This window comes from Helianthus annuus, chromosome 16, assembly GCF_002127325.2.
Source record: "Helianthus annuus cultivar XRQ/B chromosome 16, HanXRQr2.0-SUNRISE, whole genome shotgun sequence".
Classification (NCBI taxonomy): domain Eukaryota; kingdom Viridiplantae; phylum Streptophyta; class Magnoliopsida; order Asterales; family Asteraceae; genus Helianthus; species Helianthus annuus.
Window position 1 is genome coordinate 176,689,321 of NC_035448.2, and position 21,229 is coordinate 176,710,549.

The window sequence follows — 21,229 nt, forward strand, 5'->3', positions numbered from 1 at the left end:
ATCGTACATCAACATCCGATTCTGTTAAAAGGATTCCATTATTAAACACTCCAAGTGGTATGCCTTATAGGTTTGCAAACAAAATTTTACAAGAAATATATATTTATATGTTATGTTTTGGGAATCCTTACACATGTTTCGTATTTTACAAGCTTCAACAACCAATGTCGAGAGAAGGAATGTGTATCATTTTCCTGCTTATGCTACTCCAAATATTAGCAGTAATTTGTTTCACTCATCTACAGAAGTAAAAGGTATACTTCCAGCAGATATTTTTTGGTAATTTCAAAAATTTTTCACAATATGTTCAAAGTTCTTTCCTTGAGTGGTCAACAATCTTCTTCATTCAAGTATTTTAAATTATGGATACAGATAACACAATTTCAAGTAAGTATGAAGTTGACCTTCAAGCAAGTCAACGTCAAAGCTGTGCTGAAGAAAGAGAAAAAAGGAAGTATGTTCTTCAACAAAAGAGAATCAAAACAGGTTGTCATCCTACATCAACATCTGATTCTGTTGAAAGGATTTCATTTTCAAATACTTCAAGTGGTATGTGTTATAGTTTTGTAAACAAACTTTAAAAGAAATATGTATGTATATGTTATGTTTTTGGAATCCTTACATATGTTCTACTTTACAAGCTTCAACCACCAATGTCGAAAGAAGGAATGTGAATCACCTTCCTACTTATGCTATTCCAGATATTAGTAGTAATGTGTCACTCATCTACAAATGAAAAAGGTAAACTTAGTGCAGATATTTTTTCTAATTTAATTATGAATTGTAGTTTTGTTCATTTATTTTATATACTTTTGTCTTATAAGATACATCAAGAAAAATCTCATCAAGGAATCTCCATCACACTCCTTTTGGAAGTACTAAGCAAACATCTAATTTTGTTGAGAGGACTCCATTATCAGATATTACAAATTGTATGTTTTAAATTTTTGGAAACAAAATATTTGTTTAATCTTAGGTTTTATGAATTGTTATATATGTCTTATTTTACAAGCTTCAATATAGGTGGAATATCTAAAATTGAATTACAAATGAGTGATGAGATGTTAGCAGATTCTGTAGTTAAGAAGATTCATGGAATTTCTAAAGGTATAAGATACGAATGTAAATTCCTGTTAAGTTTTCAATATGTAGATAACTTATGTTGACTTATAAATTTGCTGAGTATGTAGATTATATTGATCATGGAGATGCCATCTTTGTGTGTTCTAAATGTGATGCAATGTTATGGGAATATGAAATGCTTAGGGGAAATAAAAAACGTAAGAAAACATCCTATTCTCTTTGTTATTCAAATGGAGATGATGAGCTACCACGACTGCCTACACCTCCTCCATTACTACGTCATTTATATAAAGGTCATACCTCACAGTCTCGCAATATCATGGATAATATTCGAGCATATAACATGATGTTTTCCTTCACATCTCTTGGTGGGAAGGTTGACAAAAGTTATCAGAGAGGTAAAGGTCCTTATGTATTTAGACTACAAGGTCAGAATTATCATCGAATGGGTAGTCTACTTCCGGACGATGGGGAAGAACGCAAATTCTCCCAGCTTTACATATATGATTCACAAAACGAAGTGGTAAATCATCAAAAAGTAGTAAGGTAATTTCTTTATGATAATTATGGCATTTATGAATATATATTTTGCTTTTCAGTATATTTACATTCATTATCATTTGAAATGAATGTAAATTTTTACATTTTATATTTCTAGTAGTTCTCAGATAGAATGCAAAACTACAAGAAACAACCAGCTTGATAGTACAACCATAGAGGGTCTTAAAGATATGTTGGATTCTTGCAATCCTCTTGTCCAGTCCTTCAGAATGGTAAGAGATTGTTTTCAAGAAAATGAGTTTCAAGATGTAAGCTTGAAGTTTATTGGGACAAGAAATAAGGATGGAAGAGTTCACAATTTGCCAACAGCATCAGAAATTGTTGCGTTAATAACTGGTGGTTTTGATGGAGCATTTGATAAACGGGACATTGTTGTTAGAAAGAAGTCTGGTGGTCTTCAAAGAATTAGTGAGCTTCATCCCTCTTACCTTGCTTTGCAATATCCACTGATTTTCCCATATGCAGAAGATGGTTATAGAGTTGGTATTAAACATAGAGGGATTGCGATTGATAATGAGGTACTTAGAACCAATCTTACAATTAGATAATTATTTTGTTACAAAATTCAAGATAGACAGAATCAGTTTTAATTGTTACTTAATGCGAAAAAACTATTTCAGCAGTTTTTGGTTGATGGATACACGATGATAGAATCTGCCAGGTTAAATTATATAAGGACACAACAACCTAAACTTAGAACGCAAAGTCTTAAGAACTTGAATGCTACTGATGAAAGTGGAGAGAATAATGCCTCAAGTTATGGTAAACCTATACTTTTACCTTCATCATTTACTTATGGTTCTAGATATATGATGCAAAAGTACTTGGATGCTATGGCAATTGGCAAGTCTGTTGGATATCCCGATTTATTCATAACGGTGACTTGTAATCCAAACTGGGTTGAGATTTACAGGTGTTTGCACGATAAAGCTCTTAATGCTGAAGACAGACCGGATATTATCTCTAGATTATTCAAGTGTAAATTGGATCATCTTATAAAAGATTTCAAGAAAGATAAATTCTTTGGTGATATACAAGCAGGTACCCTTTAGTTATATTTTTTACTTTGAACATCTAATTATATTTATCTAACAGCTCACTGTTGAAAAATTAAAGTTATTTATACAGTGGAATTTTAGAAGCGTGGACTCCCACATCCTCACATATGTTTGTTCTTGGGTGCTGAAAGCAAATTTCCAACTGCATCTGATATTGATCGTGTTATTAGTGCTGAGATACCAGATAAAGAAAGAGATCCTGAAATATAAGAGCTTGTCAAGCAATTTATGATTCATGGACCATTTGGTACAGACAACCCACTTTGTCCATGTATGGTTCAGCAAAAATGTTCTAAAAAGTTTCCCAAAAAATATGTAGATGAGATATGTGTTAATTCTGAAGGATATTCTGTCTATCGTCGCCGTCAAATAAGTAATACAGTAGTAAAGAATGGTGTGACACTTGATAATAGATTTGTAGTTCCTTACAATGCTCTCATGCTTAGAAAGTATCAGTGCCACATTAACGTTAAATGGTGCAACCAGTCAGGTTCTATCAAATATTTGTTTAAATATATTAATAAGGGGCCTGATAGAGTCAATGCTTCTGTTTTTCAAGCCAATGGCACCAAGAATGATACGGAACAGAATGTAGCTGTAGATGAGATAAAAGCATACCTTGATTGTAGATATATCTCTGCTTGTGAAGGTGCTTGGAGAATATTCACGTATGATATACATTATAGATCTCCAGCTGTTGAAGTATTACCTTTTCATTGTGAAGATGGTCAGAGTATTGTGTATAACAATCATGATAATTTGTGTGATATTGTTACTGATCCAACTGTGAAAATGACAATGTTCACAGAGTGGATGAATTGTAATAAAGTCGATGAATTTGCCAGGACATTGAGGTATGTTCAGTTTCCGGGATATTATGTATGGAATGCTAAAAACCGCAAATGGAATCGAAGAAAGCATCTGTATGGATCAATTGGGAGGATACATTATGTCCCACCATCACTTGGTGATTGTTATTACCTAAGGATTTTACTGAATCATATTAAGGGACCAACCTGTTTTGAAGATATAAAAACAGTTGATGGGCAGGTTTTTCAAACATTTAAAGATGCATGTTTTGCACGGGGACTGTTGGATGATGATAAAGAATATGTTAATGCTGTTAAAGAAGCTAGCACATGGTCAACCAGAGATTTCTTGAGGACTTTTTTTGTAATGTTGTTGCTGTCAAATTCGATATCTCGTCCTGGTGTTTTTTGGTCGAAAACGAAGTCCCTGTTATGTGAAGACATTTTGTATCAGCAATGAAAGATAACTGATATTGCAGGTAATGTGATTATTTTATTAAAGTTATATACAACTACATTAAAATTATGCAATAGCTCTGTTATTGGGAAAAAACTAATACTTTTTTCAACATTTGTTTTAGATTTGGATCTTCAACAAGAAGAACTTGAAAATATCTGTCTATCTGAAATTGAAAAGTTGCTACTTACCAATGGAAGTACAGTGAGAAATTTTGATGATATGCCAAGTGTTCCGGACAATTATGTTTCATCGTCAAACAATCGATTGATAATGAAAGAATTATCGTATGACAGACTAGCTCTTCAAAGGGAACATGATGGTTATGTAAAGTGTTTAACTGCCGAACAGGAAAGGATATATAAAATTGTTATGGAAGCGATTGAAAAAGGTGATGGAGGTGTGTTTTTTGTATATGGTTATGGTGGAACTGGAAAGACGTTTCTTTGGAAGACATTCTCAGCTGCATTACGATCAAAAGGTGAAGTTGTATTGAATGTTGCATCCAGTGGAATTGCTTCACTTTTGCTGGATGGTGGTAGAACTGCTCATTCAAGGTTTGTAATTCCAATCAACATTAATGAGAATTCACTATGTTTGATAGAGCCTAATACTAAGTTAGGTGATTTAATTAAAAGAGCAACATTGATTATTTGGGATGAAGCACCTATGACTCACAAGCATTGTTTCGAGGCTCTTGATAGAACTATGAGAGACATATCACGTTCCAGTCAACCGAACATGCAATTCAAGCCGTTTGGGGGAAAGGTAATTCTATTTGGTGGTGATTTTATACAAATTCTTCTGGTCATCCCTAAAGGTACCAGAACAATGATAGTCAATGCTTCTTTAATTAAAACCCTTGTTATTATTTTAAGGTTTTCGTATAGTTTACGAAAATAAAATGTAATTTTGATTACATGTACTTTGAAAAATATGGTTAATTTAAGACTTTTACAAATGAAGATTTATATACATCGTAATGAATTTGAGTTCGTCGTTTAAGAGTTAGGACGAAACACCGTGCGGAAGCTTTAACTTTATTGTGTTCGGTTCTTCTTCGAGCTTGATCTTCATCCGGGCACTCTTGGTGGTCACCTATGATCAAAACCAACTTAAAAGTTAGTTTTGATAGTTAAATAACAAGTTTAAACAAGTTATATGGGTCAAACAAACAAAAATTAAGCAATTCTCGAAATCAGGGGGCTAGACGCTACACCTAGGGGCGTCGCGCTACACCTAGCCCCCTTTTTGACAGCAAGTTGTTTATTTGCTGCTGCATAATTCCTAGCCAACCCAAGTTTCACGAAAATGGACATAACTCATTCGTTATTGATCCGTTTTACACGATTCTTTTTCCTACACGTCCGTAATTTAATTCTCCATCACATGCAATTAAAATCCGACATCCAAATTCACAAAATTTTAGAATTCAAGCTCTCGGCTTGATATTCAATTATGACACTTTTGACCCGTTCATGCTTTTAACAAACTAACTTGTTATTTTCCTTCAAAATACCATGGTCATCATGTTATACCCGTTTACTAATTTTGAAGATTCAACTTTATAGGTTCCTTAAGAAGTTTTAACCCGTTATGCACATATACTCGTTTTGACCCGTTACGAGTATTTTACATTTTTAGACTTAAATCATGCTTCTAATGGTTTACATCCTATCATCATTTTATACGAATTCCAAGGACTCAATTTAACAAGACGCTTATTTCAAAACAACTCTTTAAAGGTTGTCTACCCTATTTACCCCTCAAGGGCTTTTTGGTCAATTTTGGCCCTTCATTTGCGTACGAAGGACTTCCTCTATTATTTGACCAAAATATCACTTTTAGCTATAATCCTAAACATGCGTACCTGGCTCGGGTCATAAGATTGACCCGTTTAAATACCTTTCGCTATTAGTATCTTGTTAATAGCAATGCTAACCATGTGTTAATTCCTGTGATCACAAAACTCAACAAGCAATCATCAAATATTATTGACAAATGGTGTTAACAACACCATTTGACCCGTTTAGTCGAAATGACCAATTATCATTTCGAGATGGTATTAAATTACCATTTCACCCCCTTTAACCTATCCCGGTTTACTTTTGAATTCATCTTACTTAAGAATTGTTCTCATTTTGTTTGACCCGTTATGGCTCATGCCAAATGGTGTCCTTTCAAATCCCTTTATATATTCGTTAGTCTATGTCCGGATTACTATTTGACCGTTTTTACACTTTTTACCATAATTCATGGTTTCTTATCTTTCTCACTTTTTCCAACTCGCATTTAAATCGTGCCGGAACTTCATGTTTTGTTTCTTCAATATAATTCAGATTCAATACTCGAAATCAAGTATTTGGTAATAAAATAAAAGGGCGTAAGCTTCACTTACCTCGCATCTAAACCATACTTCTCTTTTCCTTCTTAAATTCGTTTGACCTGCTTCCTTCTCCAAGCTTCCCCCTAGCTTGTTACGCATCAAACTATCGTCAACATTTACAAGGCGGTTAAATTAGTCATTAACAATCATGACTATTCCACCTCACTTATTTTCTATGTCGAAACTACTATTCGACTTCATCATTAGTTAACTTAGCTTATTAAAGTTAACTACTTTCAATCACATGGTTTATAACATTAAGTCTAAATCAACATAATATGTAGAACCCTTATCACCTCATATTACGCGTAATTGCCATATAAGTCAAATACGCGTTTTCACTCTAAATTTCAACACTTTAGTTCTCATTCAGGCATTTTAACAAACACCTAATGTGCATAATTTGTATTCTTCTTTTATCTCTTCTTTTATCTAGTTCATGGTTATTATTTTAACCATGTTTTAACATCAATTAACATGTTCATATCAATTTTCTTATCTACAACATCAGAATTTACTTACGAAAGTTCGAATTACACTAGAACTATCAATTTCTAGTATTTAACATGTTCATACAAAACCCACTTATCACCTTCAATGGTGATCATGAATTCACAAGAATTAGACCTAATTTCATCATATACTTGTCTAGGATTTACTCCTAGACACTACAATGTTCCTATCTCATCGTATAACAAGCATGCAATCATCTAATTCGAATTCTCTAGGTTTGCTCAGAAATTCAACTAGAGATTCCTCATGAAATTTACATACCTCGTGACCTCTTTTTCAGTGGAGATCACTAATTCGTACTCGGATTTTGATTTAGACTTGATTTGGACCTTCAATTCGAGAGATTTGTTGAGTTTAGGGGTTTGAGCTCCCTTGGAGCTTCTCCTGGCTTCTCACGTACGCACACACCTATGTGTGTTGAATTTCTTTTCCCTTTTTTTTGTTTATTAAAACCATTTTCAAGATATCCTAGTTTGGTCCCTCATGTTTGGTTAGTTATTAAGTAGGCCACAACCTAACTATTTCTAACACTATTCCCACTTATTAACTAGATTAAATATTCCTAGTTAACTTAGTGGGTTCGGGGAAAATATAACCCTTTTTATTTTTAAGTCCCGTTAACTTGGGTCTTTCGTAACTTTATTTTCTCAAAAGTCTTTTATTCATGTTTTATTTAATATTACGATTATTTATTTATTTCAATCCTATCGGGTTACTTTTACCACTAACGGTACTTTACCCGTCTTTTAGTATTAACGGGGTTTGATTACCAAACCCGTTTTCGGGGTGTTACATTATATATGGCGGCACTGTCAAGTACTAAAGCTAACTGAGAATATGAGATTAAGAGTTGGTTGTCAGGAAGCAGATTTGAAAGAAATAAAGGAATTTGGAGAATGGATTTTAAAGCTTGGTGATGGTCTGCTTGGTGAAGAAAATGATGGTGAGATTGATATTGAAATACCAGATGATTTACTTATTCATGACCAAGTCAATCCTATTTCTTCTCTCATTTCATTTATATATCCGGACATGAATAAGTTTTTGTGGGATTTAACGTATTTCCAACAAAGAGCGATTCTTGCTCCAACTAATGAAGTAGTGGATTTAATAAATAAAGAGTTATTAGAGAGTCTGCCTGGTGAAGAAAAGGTTTATTTTGGTTCAGATAGTTTATGCCAATCGGAGGAAGAATCAGAGCTTAATATGGCATTGTTTCCTCCTGATGTGTTAAACAATCTTCGTTTATCTGGTTTACCTAACCATAAATTAGTACTGAAACTTGGTGCTCCAGTGATGTTACTCAGAAACATTGATCAGGCAAATGGATTATGTAATGGTACACGTTTACAAGTCACGAAGCTCGGAAAAGTTGCGATTGAAGCAAAAATTATCACAGGGACTAATATAGGTCATCATACTTTGATTTCAAGACTGAAGATGACACCTTCTGATAAAAGAATACTAGTGAAGATTTCTCGAAGACAATTCCCACTTTCACTTTGTTTTGCTATGATAATAAATAAAAGTCAAGGACAATCATTGGAGCGTGTTGGTTTATATCTTCCACGTCCAGTGTTTAGTCATGGCCAGCTCTATGTTGCTGTATCTAGAGTAAAAAGTAGGAAGGGGTTGAAAATTTTGATTTTGATAAAGAGAAACGAGTCTGTATAATCACTACTAATGTGGTTTACAAAGAAGTTTTACAAAATCTAAGATGATACTAAACATCTGTCAACCTGGCAACGTCTGTTGGGTATAATGGAGGAACTGTTGTTAGGAAATGTTTGTTGGAAAGCAATACAACTTTTTGAAAGCATCTGATACTTGCTCTGCATTAAGCCTATCCTGAGAACATATGTTGTTAATAACATTATTCGCTTAACATCTGTTTACTAACCTTTGTAATTTCTGTTGACTGACATTTTTAATATGGGTTGACTAACATCTGATAGTTACTATCTATCCATCTGGCAAGCTCTGTTGAAGATAATGGATGACAGTTCTTATTAAAGTCTGTTGGAAAGCAAAAGAAGTTTTTAACAGTTAATAGACAACAGTGGTTTGCTATCAACATAATGGAATTGCTGTTGAATAAACCTATTGATCATTAATTTATATCAATTTTGTAAGTCTGCACTAATTATTTTTTTACTCTCTGTCAATATGTGTTATGCACTTATGCATGGTTTTCTAAGAAACGACCCGTGTTTGCACAAGGGTCTTACCGCTAGTCTACTATAATAAAATAAACCAAGTTTTGGACATGTGTCATTCATAGAAGGTATCCTCAAATCTATACTTATCTTATATTAATTAATAAATAAATAATAAATTAATATTAAATCTTATCATACTTTAATAAAATATTATCATCAAATCTAAATTGTTAATTTAATATATTTTTAAAACAAATATCTCTCTTTCCTACTTATCTTATATTAAATATATAAATAATAAATTAATATTAAATGTTATCCTAATTTATTAAAAATATAATTTTTTTATTAATTGGTATACAAAATTATATTTATTCAACTCGTGTAAAACGCGAGATTTTTAAAAATACAACTTTTCTTATTATTTACTATACAAAGTTACATTTATATAACACGTGTAATACACGAAGTTTTTAAATATATAACTTTTTAGCATTTGCTATGTAAAATTAGATTTATTCAACACGTGTAATACATGAGATTTTTAAGGATACAACTTTTTTATTATTTGGTAGATTTTTCAACCCGACTATACACGGGTTTTTTAAAGATACGACGCTTTTAGTATTTAATATGTACACTACACATGGTTTTTAAAGATATAACTCTTTTTTTACATCTATTAACATACGAGGTTTTTAAGAATGTAATATTTTTTATTATTTGGTAGATTTATTCAACCCGATTATACACGGGTTATTTAAAGATACGACGTTTTTAGTATTTAATATACAAAATTACATTTATTTAATCTGTGTAATACACATGGTTTTTAAAGATATAACTATTTTTTATTTTTTGATATATAAAATTACATTTATTTAACCCGTACAATATACGGGGTTCATACAGATATAACTTTTTATTATTTAATATATAAAATTACATTTATTCAACCCGTGTAATACACGGGGTTCTAATATACTTTGTTAATATTTGACATAGTAACTTTGATGCAACATTTAAATTTTATAAAGTTCCATTTTCTGGACAAACTAATCTACAAACTAGATCTATATTTTGGGTTTTAAACTTAGCAAAAAATGAGATTTTACCATCGTATATTTTCAAAAGAATTCATCTATTTTAGAGGTTATAAATTCACGTTTTAATGTTACTTAAATATGATAAACAACTAATAAAACATGTACGTGGATATATATATATATATATGTATAAAATATAGAGGATAAAGGCAAGGATAGGGGTAAAGATGTAAATCGATGTGAAAGGTTTTCCATGTGCTATAGGAACCCAACAAAAGAAAAGAAAGGAAAAGGGAATCGAAGACTTATGGTCCCAGTTTCGGTGGCACGTTTTTGCGTTTATACATGTTTTCTTGTTAATTATAATCTTAATCATTTTCTACATATTGTTGGACTTTATGCTTTGTCCTCCATTATTATTCCACGACAAAAATAAATATTATGTTACTATCAAACAACAGTAATATAATATCACCACACGTATCCAGCGTAACATATGATTTTAAGAGACATATACACACGGGTTTAATAGACCCTACATGTGACTCAAATATAATTATGCAAGTGGGTCTACAAATTATTATAAAAAGAAAATGTGTTAGCGCTTTGAATCTTTTAACAGTAAATTTGGATCACTGAAATATCATCATCCCCTTGTGAGAATTGAATCCAGGATCTAATGGTCTTTAAGCATTATCCCACCTCAAGAATACCACTAGGCTATAATGTCATGAGCTTTAACGATTTGTTAGATGTATAAACAAGCTGAGTTGAATCTAAGTTTAAGTCCTTTCAATTTTAGAGATTTGCTTATTTCAAGAGTCTAAAACTTAAGCTTGATTTGTGAGTAATTATAAAACCTCAAACCCGTCTCCTTTATTATTAAATAATCATCTATTATACATAATTATTATTTTCTATATATAGTTATAATTTTAAATTCATATAACATGAGATATATTTTTTTTATAGACAAACTAACATACTCATAGACCTCGACCTTGCATAATTTGAATCCTTCACCTCTTGAACAGAGGAGAAACATCTTACCACAATTGATTTTAAATGTTACGAACACCCTCTCCCGGTCCCCCTTATCCCTCATCGGACATAAACCGCTAATCGACACCCAGATAAGCACCTCTCTCTGGTCTACCACCAGCCCACCATCGTAAACAACTAGCCGGTGGCCAAATTGCCACCATTATAGAAAAGTTTCTTAAAATCTTCTACAAATTATTTTAAAAACTTTGATGATTTGTTATAGAGTAAATTACAATCACTTAAAGTATAAAAAAGTAAATATGTTATTAAGTATTGAAGTTGCTTTATCACAAGGGCAATGTGGTAAGCATATTTTTTGCATGTGATACATTGCACTTTCCCATCAAAAGTACATGTCACAATGGCCTTTAAAAACCACCACCATATTTTCATAGCATTCCTATTAACCTCAAAATAGAAAAATCTACTTTTACAACATAAACTTTTAACTATTATCCATGTTTCTCTAGTTAGATTTAATCCTATGATATTATTATCAACTAAAAATTTAAGACCTCTAATTTGAGTATAATATATAGAATGTAACTGAACATAATTTGTTATAGATATATAAAATATAATACATTAGATACTAACTACTTTCATGATTTTCTCCAAACAAGACTAAGGTTCATGAACATATATCATAACAAAGGAACATACATATCTAAAATCTTAACATAGTTATTATTTCTACATTTAACCCTTGAATAAAACCGTATATGAAATCTTAAAAAGAACAAAATAACCTCTGCATGAACCTTTCTAAGCTGTTTTTTCACTTTTAATCTTCATGTCTATGGATGTCACGAGGAGTTCGTTTCTCGCGAAAACGCAGAGATCAACTTCTCCTTTGTCAATTGTTCGGGTCCTTGTGACTTAACAACGAACGTATGGAACACCATGTCGTTTACAGCACTCATCTTCGATTCCATAACTTTAATCTTCGACTCCTCAAACGTTTGAATCACTTTAGACACGGGATGTGCATCTAACCGCGAAGTAACCCTCACGACTACTTCATCGTGTCCCGTTTGCACTTCGATTTTGTCTAACTTCGCGAAGTTACTTGGCGATTGTCTTTCTGATTCCATCTCCTTAAGCTTCTTTTGAAGATCGGTTATGTATGTGATCGCATCACCTAACAATGATGCTTTATCCATCTTCGAAATGTTGGGTACTACCGCGCGTAGCGCGTAGAATCTTTGGTTAAGTTTCTCTCTTCGTTGTCTCTCGGCTTCCACATGATTCAGTGGCTCTTCTCTTCCGTTTGCGGGCTTTCTCCCTCGTTTTCTCGGTCGTTTTTCGTCGATGCTGATGGATAACGTTTCCCTTTCGTCTCGCCCTTGGGACTCATCCGAAACCTTGGACTCCGTGCTCCCCGGACGAGATGTAATCCCAGTGAAATCTATCTGCTTATGATGGTTATTGAACTGAGACCAATTCGAAAACTGAAGCCGAGCTTCCTCAGGCTTTCTAACGGCCAGCTTTTCGCGAAACTGTGGTTGGTTTATATTCGAACTCAAATCTTGCCCGAAGATCATCGAAACCACTGGTTTCTCCGAATTCCCATTGTTCGTCGTTAAATGAATAGGAACTGATGGAAGAACCGAAGAACTAATCGAACTAATTTGCTTACTTCCGGCAAATATCATTCTAATCGACTGCAATAGTTTCGTGTTTTCCGGTATAGATTGAATAGATCCAACCTCAACCACACCACCATCAACCGGGACCATAACAACGGTCTGAATCCCTGCGGATTTAGCCAACTGAGACCGGAAACAATAATCGGTCGTCGAATTCAAGTTTTCGGACATCCAAAAATGGCGTCCGGACGAGTAACACCCGCCCGGACCGCCTTCCCCTTTCCTAAAGGAGAAATACATAGATATCAAAAAGAACATTTCGGTATCGGTCACTCTATCCAATCCAAAAGCATAATTATCCTCATCCAATCCACCAAACAAAATGTGGATTTTCTGAAGAACTCTTTTCCTAATCCTTTGTTGGTGTTGATCATTCAATCGCAAGCTTAGAATTCGAGCGATTTCGAATTCTTCGTCTTCTTTCGGTTCTCTACAAGATCCATCTCCCCAACCAAGAACCAAATCCCCTGTTTTGGACTTTGAAATCTGCCAAAAGATAGCGAAGTTCCAACTGAAATTGCCGTATATTGGGTTGTCTACAAGATCGGAAAGTTTTTGTTGTAGATTCTCGTCGTTAGTTACTGAAGTTGATAAACTTTGGTTAGAAACTGAGGTTGAGATCAAGTAATCAGATGCTTTTGACCCCAGAACTGATGCAACAATGGCTTTATCTTCTTCATTCCAACTTTCAACTTCCATGTTCACCTCTGTTTTCATGTTAATTTCCTCACCAAATCTATAAAAAAAAAATTCAATTCAATTTCGATAGAAACTAACAACAAAATAAATAAATAAATAAATATGGGAAAATATTCCAAAATTGAGATCTAATTGATTTTTTACATACACAGATCCTAATATAACTCAAATTCAGATATTGTTTAATGAATAACTAACTTTTTTTAATAAAAAAACAAAGAGAAATATAAATATACCAAGATTACAAGTACAAAAGAACACACCTGACATGAAAAACAAAAAAACTTGCTGTAATGGTTGCAACTGCAAAGATATGTGAATATTTTAGAGAGAGAGTTTAGAGAGAGAGAGAGGTAAAGGGTTGGCTAGAGGTTTGTGCTGGTCCTGAATCTATACTGCGCGTGTATAAACTGTGGCACGTCGTTCAAAAGGGGTTCAACAAAGTTAACCATGGTTAGGTTTAAACATCATCGACCTCGTTTTTTCTTTTTTTATTTTCAGTATTAAAAACATGGTTATTATTTTAGTCACAAAGTTCAACTATTTTAGAGTTGAATGTAATTTTAGTCCCGGCGGTTTGGTTTATTTATCAGTTTAATCTAAATATTTTAATTTTTTGTCTATTGGTCTAAAAAGGTTTTACTCTTGTCATTCTATTTTACTAGGTTAACTTTATCAATTATTTCTGTTAACGAGAAGGATAATTCGGTCATTTTATATGACCGAATTGTCCTTCTAGTTAACATAATTACATATAAAATGACCGAATTACCCTTCTCGTTAACAGAAAAAATGGAGGAAGTTAACGTAGTGGACTAAAATAGCAATGGTGAAACGTTTTTGGACCCACAGACGAAAAATGAAACTTTTGAACTAAACTAACAAAATGACCCAAACCACATAGACTAAAATGACATTTAACTCACTATTTTATTAAGTAAAACTAATATACGTAAAAGCTATTCATTTTTTTAAAATATACTTAATAAGTATTTTATACATCCGTTTTTTATTTTTTTATTTTCAGTATTAAAAACATGGTTATTATATATATTATATTAAAATAATACTTTTTTTATTAAAATAAATTTTGATGTATAAAGGATAATAATAATAATAATAATAATAATAATAATAATAATAATAATTGCATAAGTTTTAAATTATTTACTTCAAGTTATTTGAGTTGAAGGCAGAAATATTATGAATGTTCGTTGAGTGAATGGTATTTTGAGATTGTCTGTTCAGTTTTGTTTTATTGGCATCAATTATTTGGATCAAAGTCATGTAACATGCAACTTGTGCTTTTCTCATGCCAAAATAGTGATTAGTGATTACCAATAATAAATTAAGAATTCTTTATTATACATATTTGTTAATATTCTTTCTACCTAACTTCTTTTTACGTTGATTATTTCGGACCGACATAGAAATTCAATTTAATGAAATGAATTAAAGTTCGTAAAAATTAAAACAATAAGAAAACTATTACCGAGCTCTTAATTTAAAAAAAAATGATAATATTAATAATATAATCAAAAGAAGTTTATCAGTGGGTCCCAAAAGTACACATAATACCTAGGATTAATCAAATTTATTTTAACCAATAATAATGAATCAATTTTTCTTGAGATACTAAATGATTAAGCATGTGATGTTGGATGACACGGACCATCTTTTCTTTGGTGCTTTGTGGCGTCGGTACTTTGGCACAAAGTCAGCCGGTGGTGTAATATAGAGCAGATTTTCTTGTTTTCAATGCAAGCATGAGAAAGAGTCGATTGAGAAATCGAAAAGGAGATTTATTCAAACCATCATATTGGTGTTTGAGTATTTGGAAAGCGAGTAATGAAAACATTTTTGGAGGGAAGCGGGTGAATATAGATGCGGTATTCGGGGAGATGCAAGCCACGACGTTCATGTGGATCAAAAGTCGAGCAAAGCAGAGGGACATAGGGCTGTCCAAACTGCTCGGCGCTCGAAGATCGTTTGACAATCGTTCGAAAAAGCTCGGAAATTTGCTCTTTCAATTCCTTGCTCGGTTAAAACCGAGCCGAGCAGCTCGGTTCAAAAACGAATCGAGCACGAGCATAGGTACATTCGCTCGTCACTCGTTCGGTTTCGATCGAATTTATTTTTATTATATATATAGGAGAAGGATCCGTTAGTAACCACCCTTTATTGCGAGAACCGCGAGAACCAATGTAAACACAACCAAAAATACTTAAAAATAGCTAAAAAAACACACAATTTTTTTTAATATTTTTAAACTAAAAATCCCTGTATTTCGTTATTAAAAAAAATGTTGCTACTAAAAGTAGCGATTTTTACATAAAAAATATTAAAAAAAAATTGTGTGTTTTTTTAGATTTTTTTACGTTTTTTGGGGTTTAGTTTTTAGCATTTAGCTTGAGTGGGGGGGGGGGTTAGATTTTTTTAGAATATGGTAGGGTTCATGCGAGAACCACTTTTATTGCGAGAACCAATGTGAACACAACCAAAAATAGCTAAAAAACCTAACCCCCCTAAGCTAAATGCTAAAAACTAAACCCCCCCAAAAAACCTACCCCCCCCAGGCTAAAATGCTAAAAACTAAACCCTCAAAAAAAAATTTTGTGTGTTTTTTAGCTATTTTTAGGTATTTTTTGTTGTGTTCACATTGGTTCTCGCAATAAAGGGTGGTTCCTAACGGATCCTTCTCATATATATATATATATATATATAATAAATATATTAGAAAGTATTAAAAAAAGTTGAAATTTGATATTCCTGCTATTGTTTTAGACTTTAGTAAAGTAACCCTAATTTCCCTAAATCCCTAATTCTCTATTTCCCTCAATCTTCTCAAGACTCAAGTTCACCATTTTAGTATTTCACTAAAACTACCCCTAGTCTCTCTCTCTCTCTCTCTCTCTCAGACTGAATTTCTCACGACCTTCTCTCGTATCATCCTTCTGACCTTCTCTCGTTCATCTCTGGCGTATCCCAAAGTTCGGCCGGCAGCCAGCGTCTCCATCTGTTCCGATTTTGTTGTCGTCGGCAGGCGGCAACCAGCGTCTCCATCTGTCCCGATTCTATTGTTTATCTCAATGTAAGTGTTTTGTGTTTCTATTGTTCATCATTTCATGGTTGTAAGAACAGATTTAAGTGTTTCTATGTAAGAACAGATATAGCTTTTAAGAACATATTTAAGTGTTTCATGGATGGTTATAAGAACATATTTAAGTGTTTCAATGTAAGAATAGATTTAACTTTTAAGAACAAATTTTAGTGTATAGATTTAACTTTTAAGTGTTTGTTTCATTTTGTGACAGGTTATATGTATTTCTATGTAAGAACATCTTTAAGTGTTTGTTTGTTTGTTTTTGTAACAGATTTAATTATCGGATTTAAGTGTTTATGTATAACCATGAATCATCCTTCTGTTTGTTTATGTAAGAACAGGTTTTGTGACATTTAGTGTGGGGGCGTATTTTAAATGACTACTGAAGCTCTCTATCAAAGGACATGGTAGAACTTTTTGTTTGCGGAAGTGATTAGTTAAAATCCATCTCAAAGACAACGATAAAAACATTGGCTGTAAGATTAAATTCATTTTTTTGTTCATTTCTATATTTTATACTTTATATACTAACCTTTATACTTTTTAATGTGTAGCAATCTGCAAAAGACGAAGAAAAGTTAGATATTAAAGTCTTGATTCCCCATAAGTCTTCTCACTAATTAATAATGGAAGGTATTATTTTTTGTTTTGCCATTTGTCGTTAGAAACAAAATTATGAAATACATCCAACAAATTAATTTGTATGCTCTCTTTGACCCGTTAGAACATTGCTCTTACGGGTTAAAAAAAGAATATACTTATTTCTAATCATTAATTCGTGTGCTCTCTTTATGTTTGGTTTTGCAGCTGTTGCGGGTTCAAAATTGGAGGTCTTTGAAGTTATTTTGCATTTTAGATGTTCTTAAACATTAAACATTTGGATGACATTTTGTGTGTATTTTTGTGGGGCTTTTTATGTTTGTATTTTGTTAAATTGTTAAGTGTGTGTGAGACAAATAAGTTGGTGAATTTTGGTGAATGAATGGTTGTGTAGGAATGCTAAATAAAACTCAGCAAAAGCGAACCGAACCGAGCGGCTCGGTTCTAAACCGAACCGAGTTCGAGCATAAGATTTCCACTCGATTTCCTAAATCCGAACCGAGCACGAGCATATCTCCGTCGGTTCGGTTCGGTTCATGAACACCTCTAGGGAAACATGGACTGGGAAAAGTGAGTGCAGTTTCAAATTTGAAATATTGGATTTTAACAATCCTACCTATGTGGCCAATGGCGAATAGCTGAGATTATTAAAATCCAAGATTCCTTCAAATTTTGAGTTGAAATGTATAAATTTGTAGTTCTGTTGTTTTTGTTATGGTGAAAATTTTTCATTCTTTTTTTAGGTAGTTGGCTAACTTACTAACCATTTGTAATTTGTGAACTTTTATGGGTGTCGTTGATATATAATACAATTTGCCGTTAAAAAAGTTAAGTTTTTACTTATCTTATGAGTTATGACATACTTGCAAAATAATTTTGCCAATAATTTCTTGAGTTTTAGACAGCTTTAAAGGACAATTAGATGATAATAGGGGGCCCTCTTAAGAGTGGAATCTAAGGAAGAGGAAGTACCTTGGTCCCGTAACCAATATTCCTATTCCCCGTCTTTTATCTATGACTAATTTACACTCGTATTTATCTTATCTTACAATTGATATTGTTTGGACAAAATTACTAGATTTGTTATTTTAGTTTAACACATAGATAAATTAAGTTAAATACTTAAAATAAAAGCAGGAGACGAACCAAAACTTTTCAACCATGGAAATGTGTTACATCTATTTTGACTACGATAATTTGGAAGGGCCAAATAACAAGAAAGTAATGTTGTTATACTCTTATTAATAGAAAATAATGCTAGACGGATAGTTACATCACCTTGGACACCCTTCTAGTTTCGCTTTTAGAGGTTTATGTCAATGTTATCATCTTTTATCGGTCTTCTTCTTAACCGTTGTCAAATCATTGCAAATTTTGGTATTGAGAGTATACAATAAAAGACTATGCAAGTCTTTAGAGGCCCTCCCTAGTATATGACGAGTCAAATGTGTCGCTTCTCAAAACAACTCACTATTCTTATTATAGTTGGTCTAGGGCTAATGCTCCAAACTTTATCCACTCGGACATTTTCAGAAAAATGTTAAAAGTTAAACTTTCAGTTACCAAAATATAAAAGTTAAACTGAATGATAGTTAATATACCTCATACAGGCGCATTAGCAAATTTGATATTTTAAATTACAATTATTAGCAAATTCCTGTTAATTTTATGAATTAAAGATCAATATATACAAATAAGATAATAATATGGTAGTTGTAATAGTAGACATGTTTTAAACATGATATGTTGGGATGAAAATATGGAGTAGGTACGTAAGAGGTAGAGTGCAACAATTTAAGGAAATGTTTGATGCTTTAGGAATCATGAAACAAACGTTGGCCCTCTACCTCATATTTGGAGACATTAAAGTAAAATATACACCAAATATCAATCTACCTAAATACTCTTCACTTCTTTCCTTTTTCTTTTTTTTTTTTTTTTTTTTTTGTAACAAAAGTATATTATTGGTAAATGAAAAGACATGCAATATTTGATAAAAACATGATTCTCCATGTTACTCTATTATAGTATCTATCTATCTATATAATAAAAGAAACCATTTTAGAAACACTTGTCATTATATTAGCCAATCTCTTATAGATAATTCTTATTTTAATTTAATCTTTTCTAATTAATTATAGATAATCCTCCTATTAAATATTATTTAATTTAATATCTTATATTATAGATAACCCTCCTACTAAATATTATTAATTTAATATCTTATGGATAATTATTATTTAGTTTAATCTCATTCTCATTTATAATATTATTTATTTGAATTAATTATATTTGAACCTTTTGTTTAGTTTAGTATCAAATAAATTTTACGAAACTTAAAATAAAATTAACTAATATTATTTATCATTTATACATTTATGGAGTTTTATATAAAGAGTTAAATTTATTGAGACGTCGCTAACAAATTTTGCAAAACAGAATAATCTATTTTTATCACGAAAACTAAACTTTGTATTAATATATTAAATATTTTTAATTTCACTATATAAAATTACATTTACTCGACCCATTTAACACATGAGGATTTTTAAGATATAACTTTTTATTATTTGATATATAAAATTAGATTTAATCAATTCGTACAATACACGGGGTTTTTTAAGGACATATATTTTTTATTATTTAGTACAGAAAATTACATTTATCCAAACCGTGTAATGCGCATATTTTTAAAGATGTAATTTTTTTTGTTTGGTATATAAATTTACATTTATTCAACCCGTGTAATAAATAAGGTTTTTTAAAGACGTATTATATTATTATTTGGTAAACAATATTACATTTATTAACCCGTATAATACACGTGGTTTTAAAGATATAACTTTTTTATTTGGTATACAAAATTATATTTATTTAACCCGTACAATATGGTTCTTATAGATATAACTTTTTATTATTTAATATATAAAATTATATTTATTCGACCATACAATAAATAAGGTTTTAAAGATATATTGTTTTATTATTTAGTATATAAAATTTATTTATTTAACCCCGTGTAATACACGGGGTTATAACCTAGTTAATAATATAAAAAGAGTACTAACAAATCTTTGAAGACACTAAAGTAAAAAAAATACACCAAAAATCAAACAACCTTGATGCTCTCTTTCAATTCTTTACTTTTTTCCTTTTTATAATAAAAAATATATTATTGGTAAAACAAAATATATGCAATAATATCTGATTAAGAAAACATGATTCTCCATGGTACTATATTATATTGTAGTATATCATTAATATAAAAACAACATTACTTTTTAACGTTAAATTTCTTTTAATCTTTATTGTCTCTGAAATTTAAACGTATAATTTTGCATTCTTAACTTTCATGTTTAAAGGTTTTGTCTTTACTAATTAACCATCATCCCATTGATATAAAAAAGAAATTACTAACAAGTTTTTTTACATGAGTAATGAAATAGCTATAAATTAAGATATGTAAAATAACGGATCAAACTATGTCCTAAAATCCTAAAAGTAAACATATCGTCTCCCCGTAATAAGAATTATTTAAGAGACTAGATTGTATTATTAATAGGACAAATTTGTGCGGGAGTGGAAACTATATATTGTGAAAAAACGCAGAACAAAATAATCGTTCGATTTTATGAATCTTAAGAACTAAAAACATGTTTTAAAATTTAATATTTGTTGTCTTCTCACCTTGGAATTCAATAAAATATGAAAAATTTTCGCAAATTATATATACATGTAGGTTAAATTACCTACTCAAGTGTAAACTATGTGTAGGTAAAAATACATATGTAAGAAAACATACGAAAAAAATTGATTTGATTGTTTTTTTTATCTATATAATATACACATATGAATGTAATAAACATAAAATTATAAATATATAAACAAGGATTACAAGTGATTTAGAATTATTTTTTTGTTTTCACAATAATTTAGTGTTATCTAATGACCCTTACCCATTATTTAATAAGAAGATTCTAAACACACCCCCTCCCTCCTGATTATATCCCCCCTTGTGAGAGGAAAAATACCATTGGTCCTACGCGGGCCCCACCTGTAAGT

At 31.6% G+C, this 21,229-nt stretch overlaps 2 protein-coding genes across 2 annotated transcripts; one reads left to right on the forward strand and one right to left on the reverse strand.

Annotated features, from left to right (window-relative positions):
• Positions 1-362: 362 nt before the first annotated feature.
• Positions 363-8,541, forward strand: LOC110920066. The gene is made up of 8 exons (XM_022164305.1): positions 363-549; positions 1,024-1,107; positions 1,191-1,629; positions 1,742-2,162; positions 2,265-2,685; positions 3,022-3,912; positions 4,093-4,736; positions 7,729-8,541. The coding sequence occupies exons 1-8, from the start codon at positions 363-365 to the stop codon at positions 8,539-8,541; spliced, it is 3,900 nt and encodes a 1,299-aa protein (XP_022019997.1).
• Positions 8,542-11,659: 3,118 nt separating this feature from the next.
• On the reverse strand, positions 11,660-13,882 carry LOC110917936 (transcription factor MTB1). The gene is made up of 2 exons (XM_022162367.2): positions 13,728-13,882; positions 11,660-13,501 (listed from the first exon to the last, which is right to left on the reverse strand). Exon 2 carries the CDS (start codon positions 13,480-13,482, stop codon positions 11,923-11,925), a length of 1,560 nt encoding a protein of 519 aa, XP_022018059.1. The 5' UTR covers positions 13,483-13,501; positions 13,728-13,882; the 3' UTR covers positions 11,660-11,922.
• Between the last annotated feature and the right edge of the window lie 7,347 nt (positions 13,883-21,229).

Bases quoted from the DNA above. Each gene is read 5' to 3' on its own strand.
- LOC110917936 (XM_022162367.2), bottom strand. From the start codon at position 13,482: ATGAAAACAGAGGTGAACATGGAAGTTGAAAGTTGGAATGAAGAAGAT.
- LOC110920066 (XM_022164305.1), top strand. From the start codon at position 363: ATGGATACAGATAACACAATTTCAAGTAAGTATGAAGTTGACCTTCAA. The intron at 1,630-1,741 runs GTAATTTCTTTA...TTATATTTCTAG, and splicing joins AATCATCAAAAAGTAGTAAG to TAGTTCTCAGATAGAATGCA. The intron at 4,737-7,728 runs GTAATTCTATTT...GTTGGTTGTCAG, and splicing joins TCAAGCCGTTTGGGGGAAAG to GAAGCAGATTTGAAAGAAAT.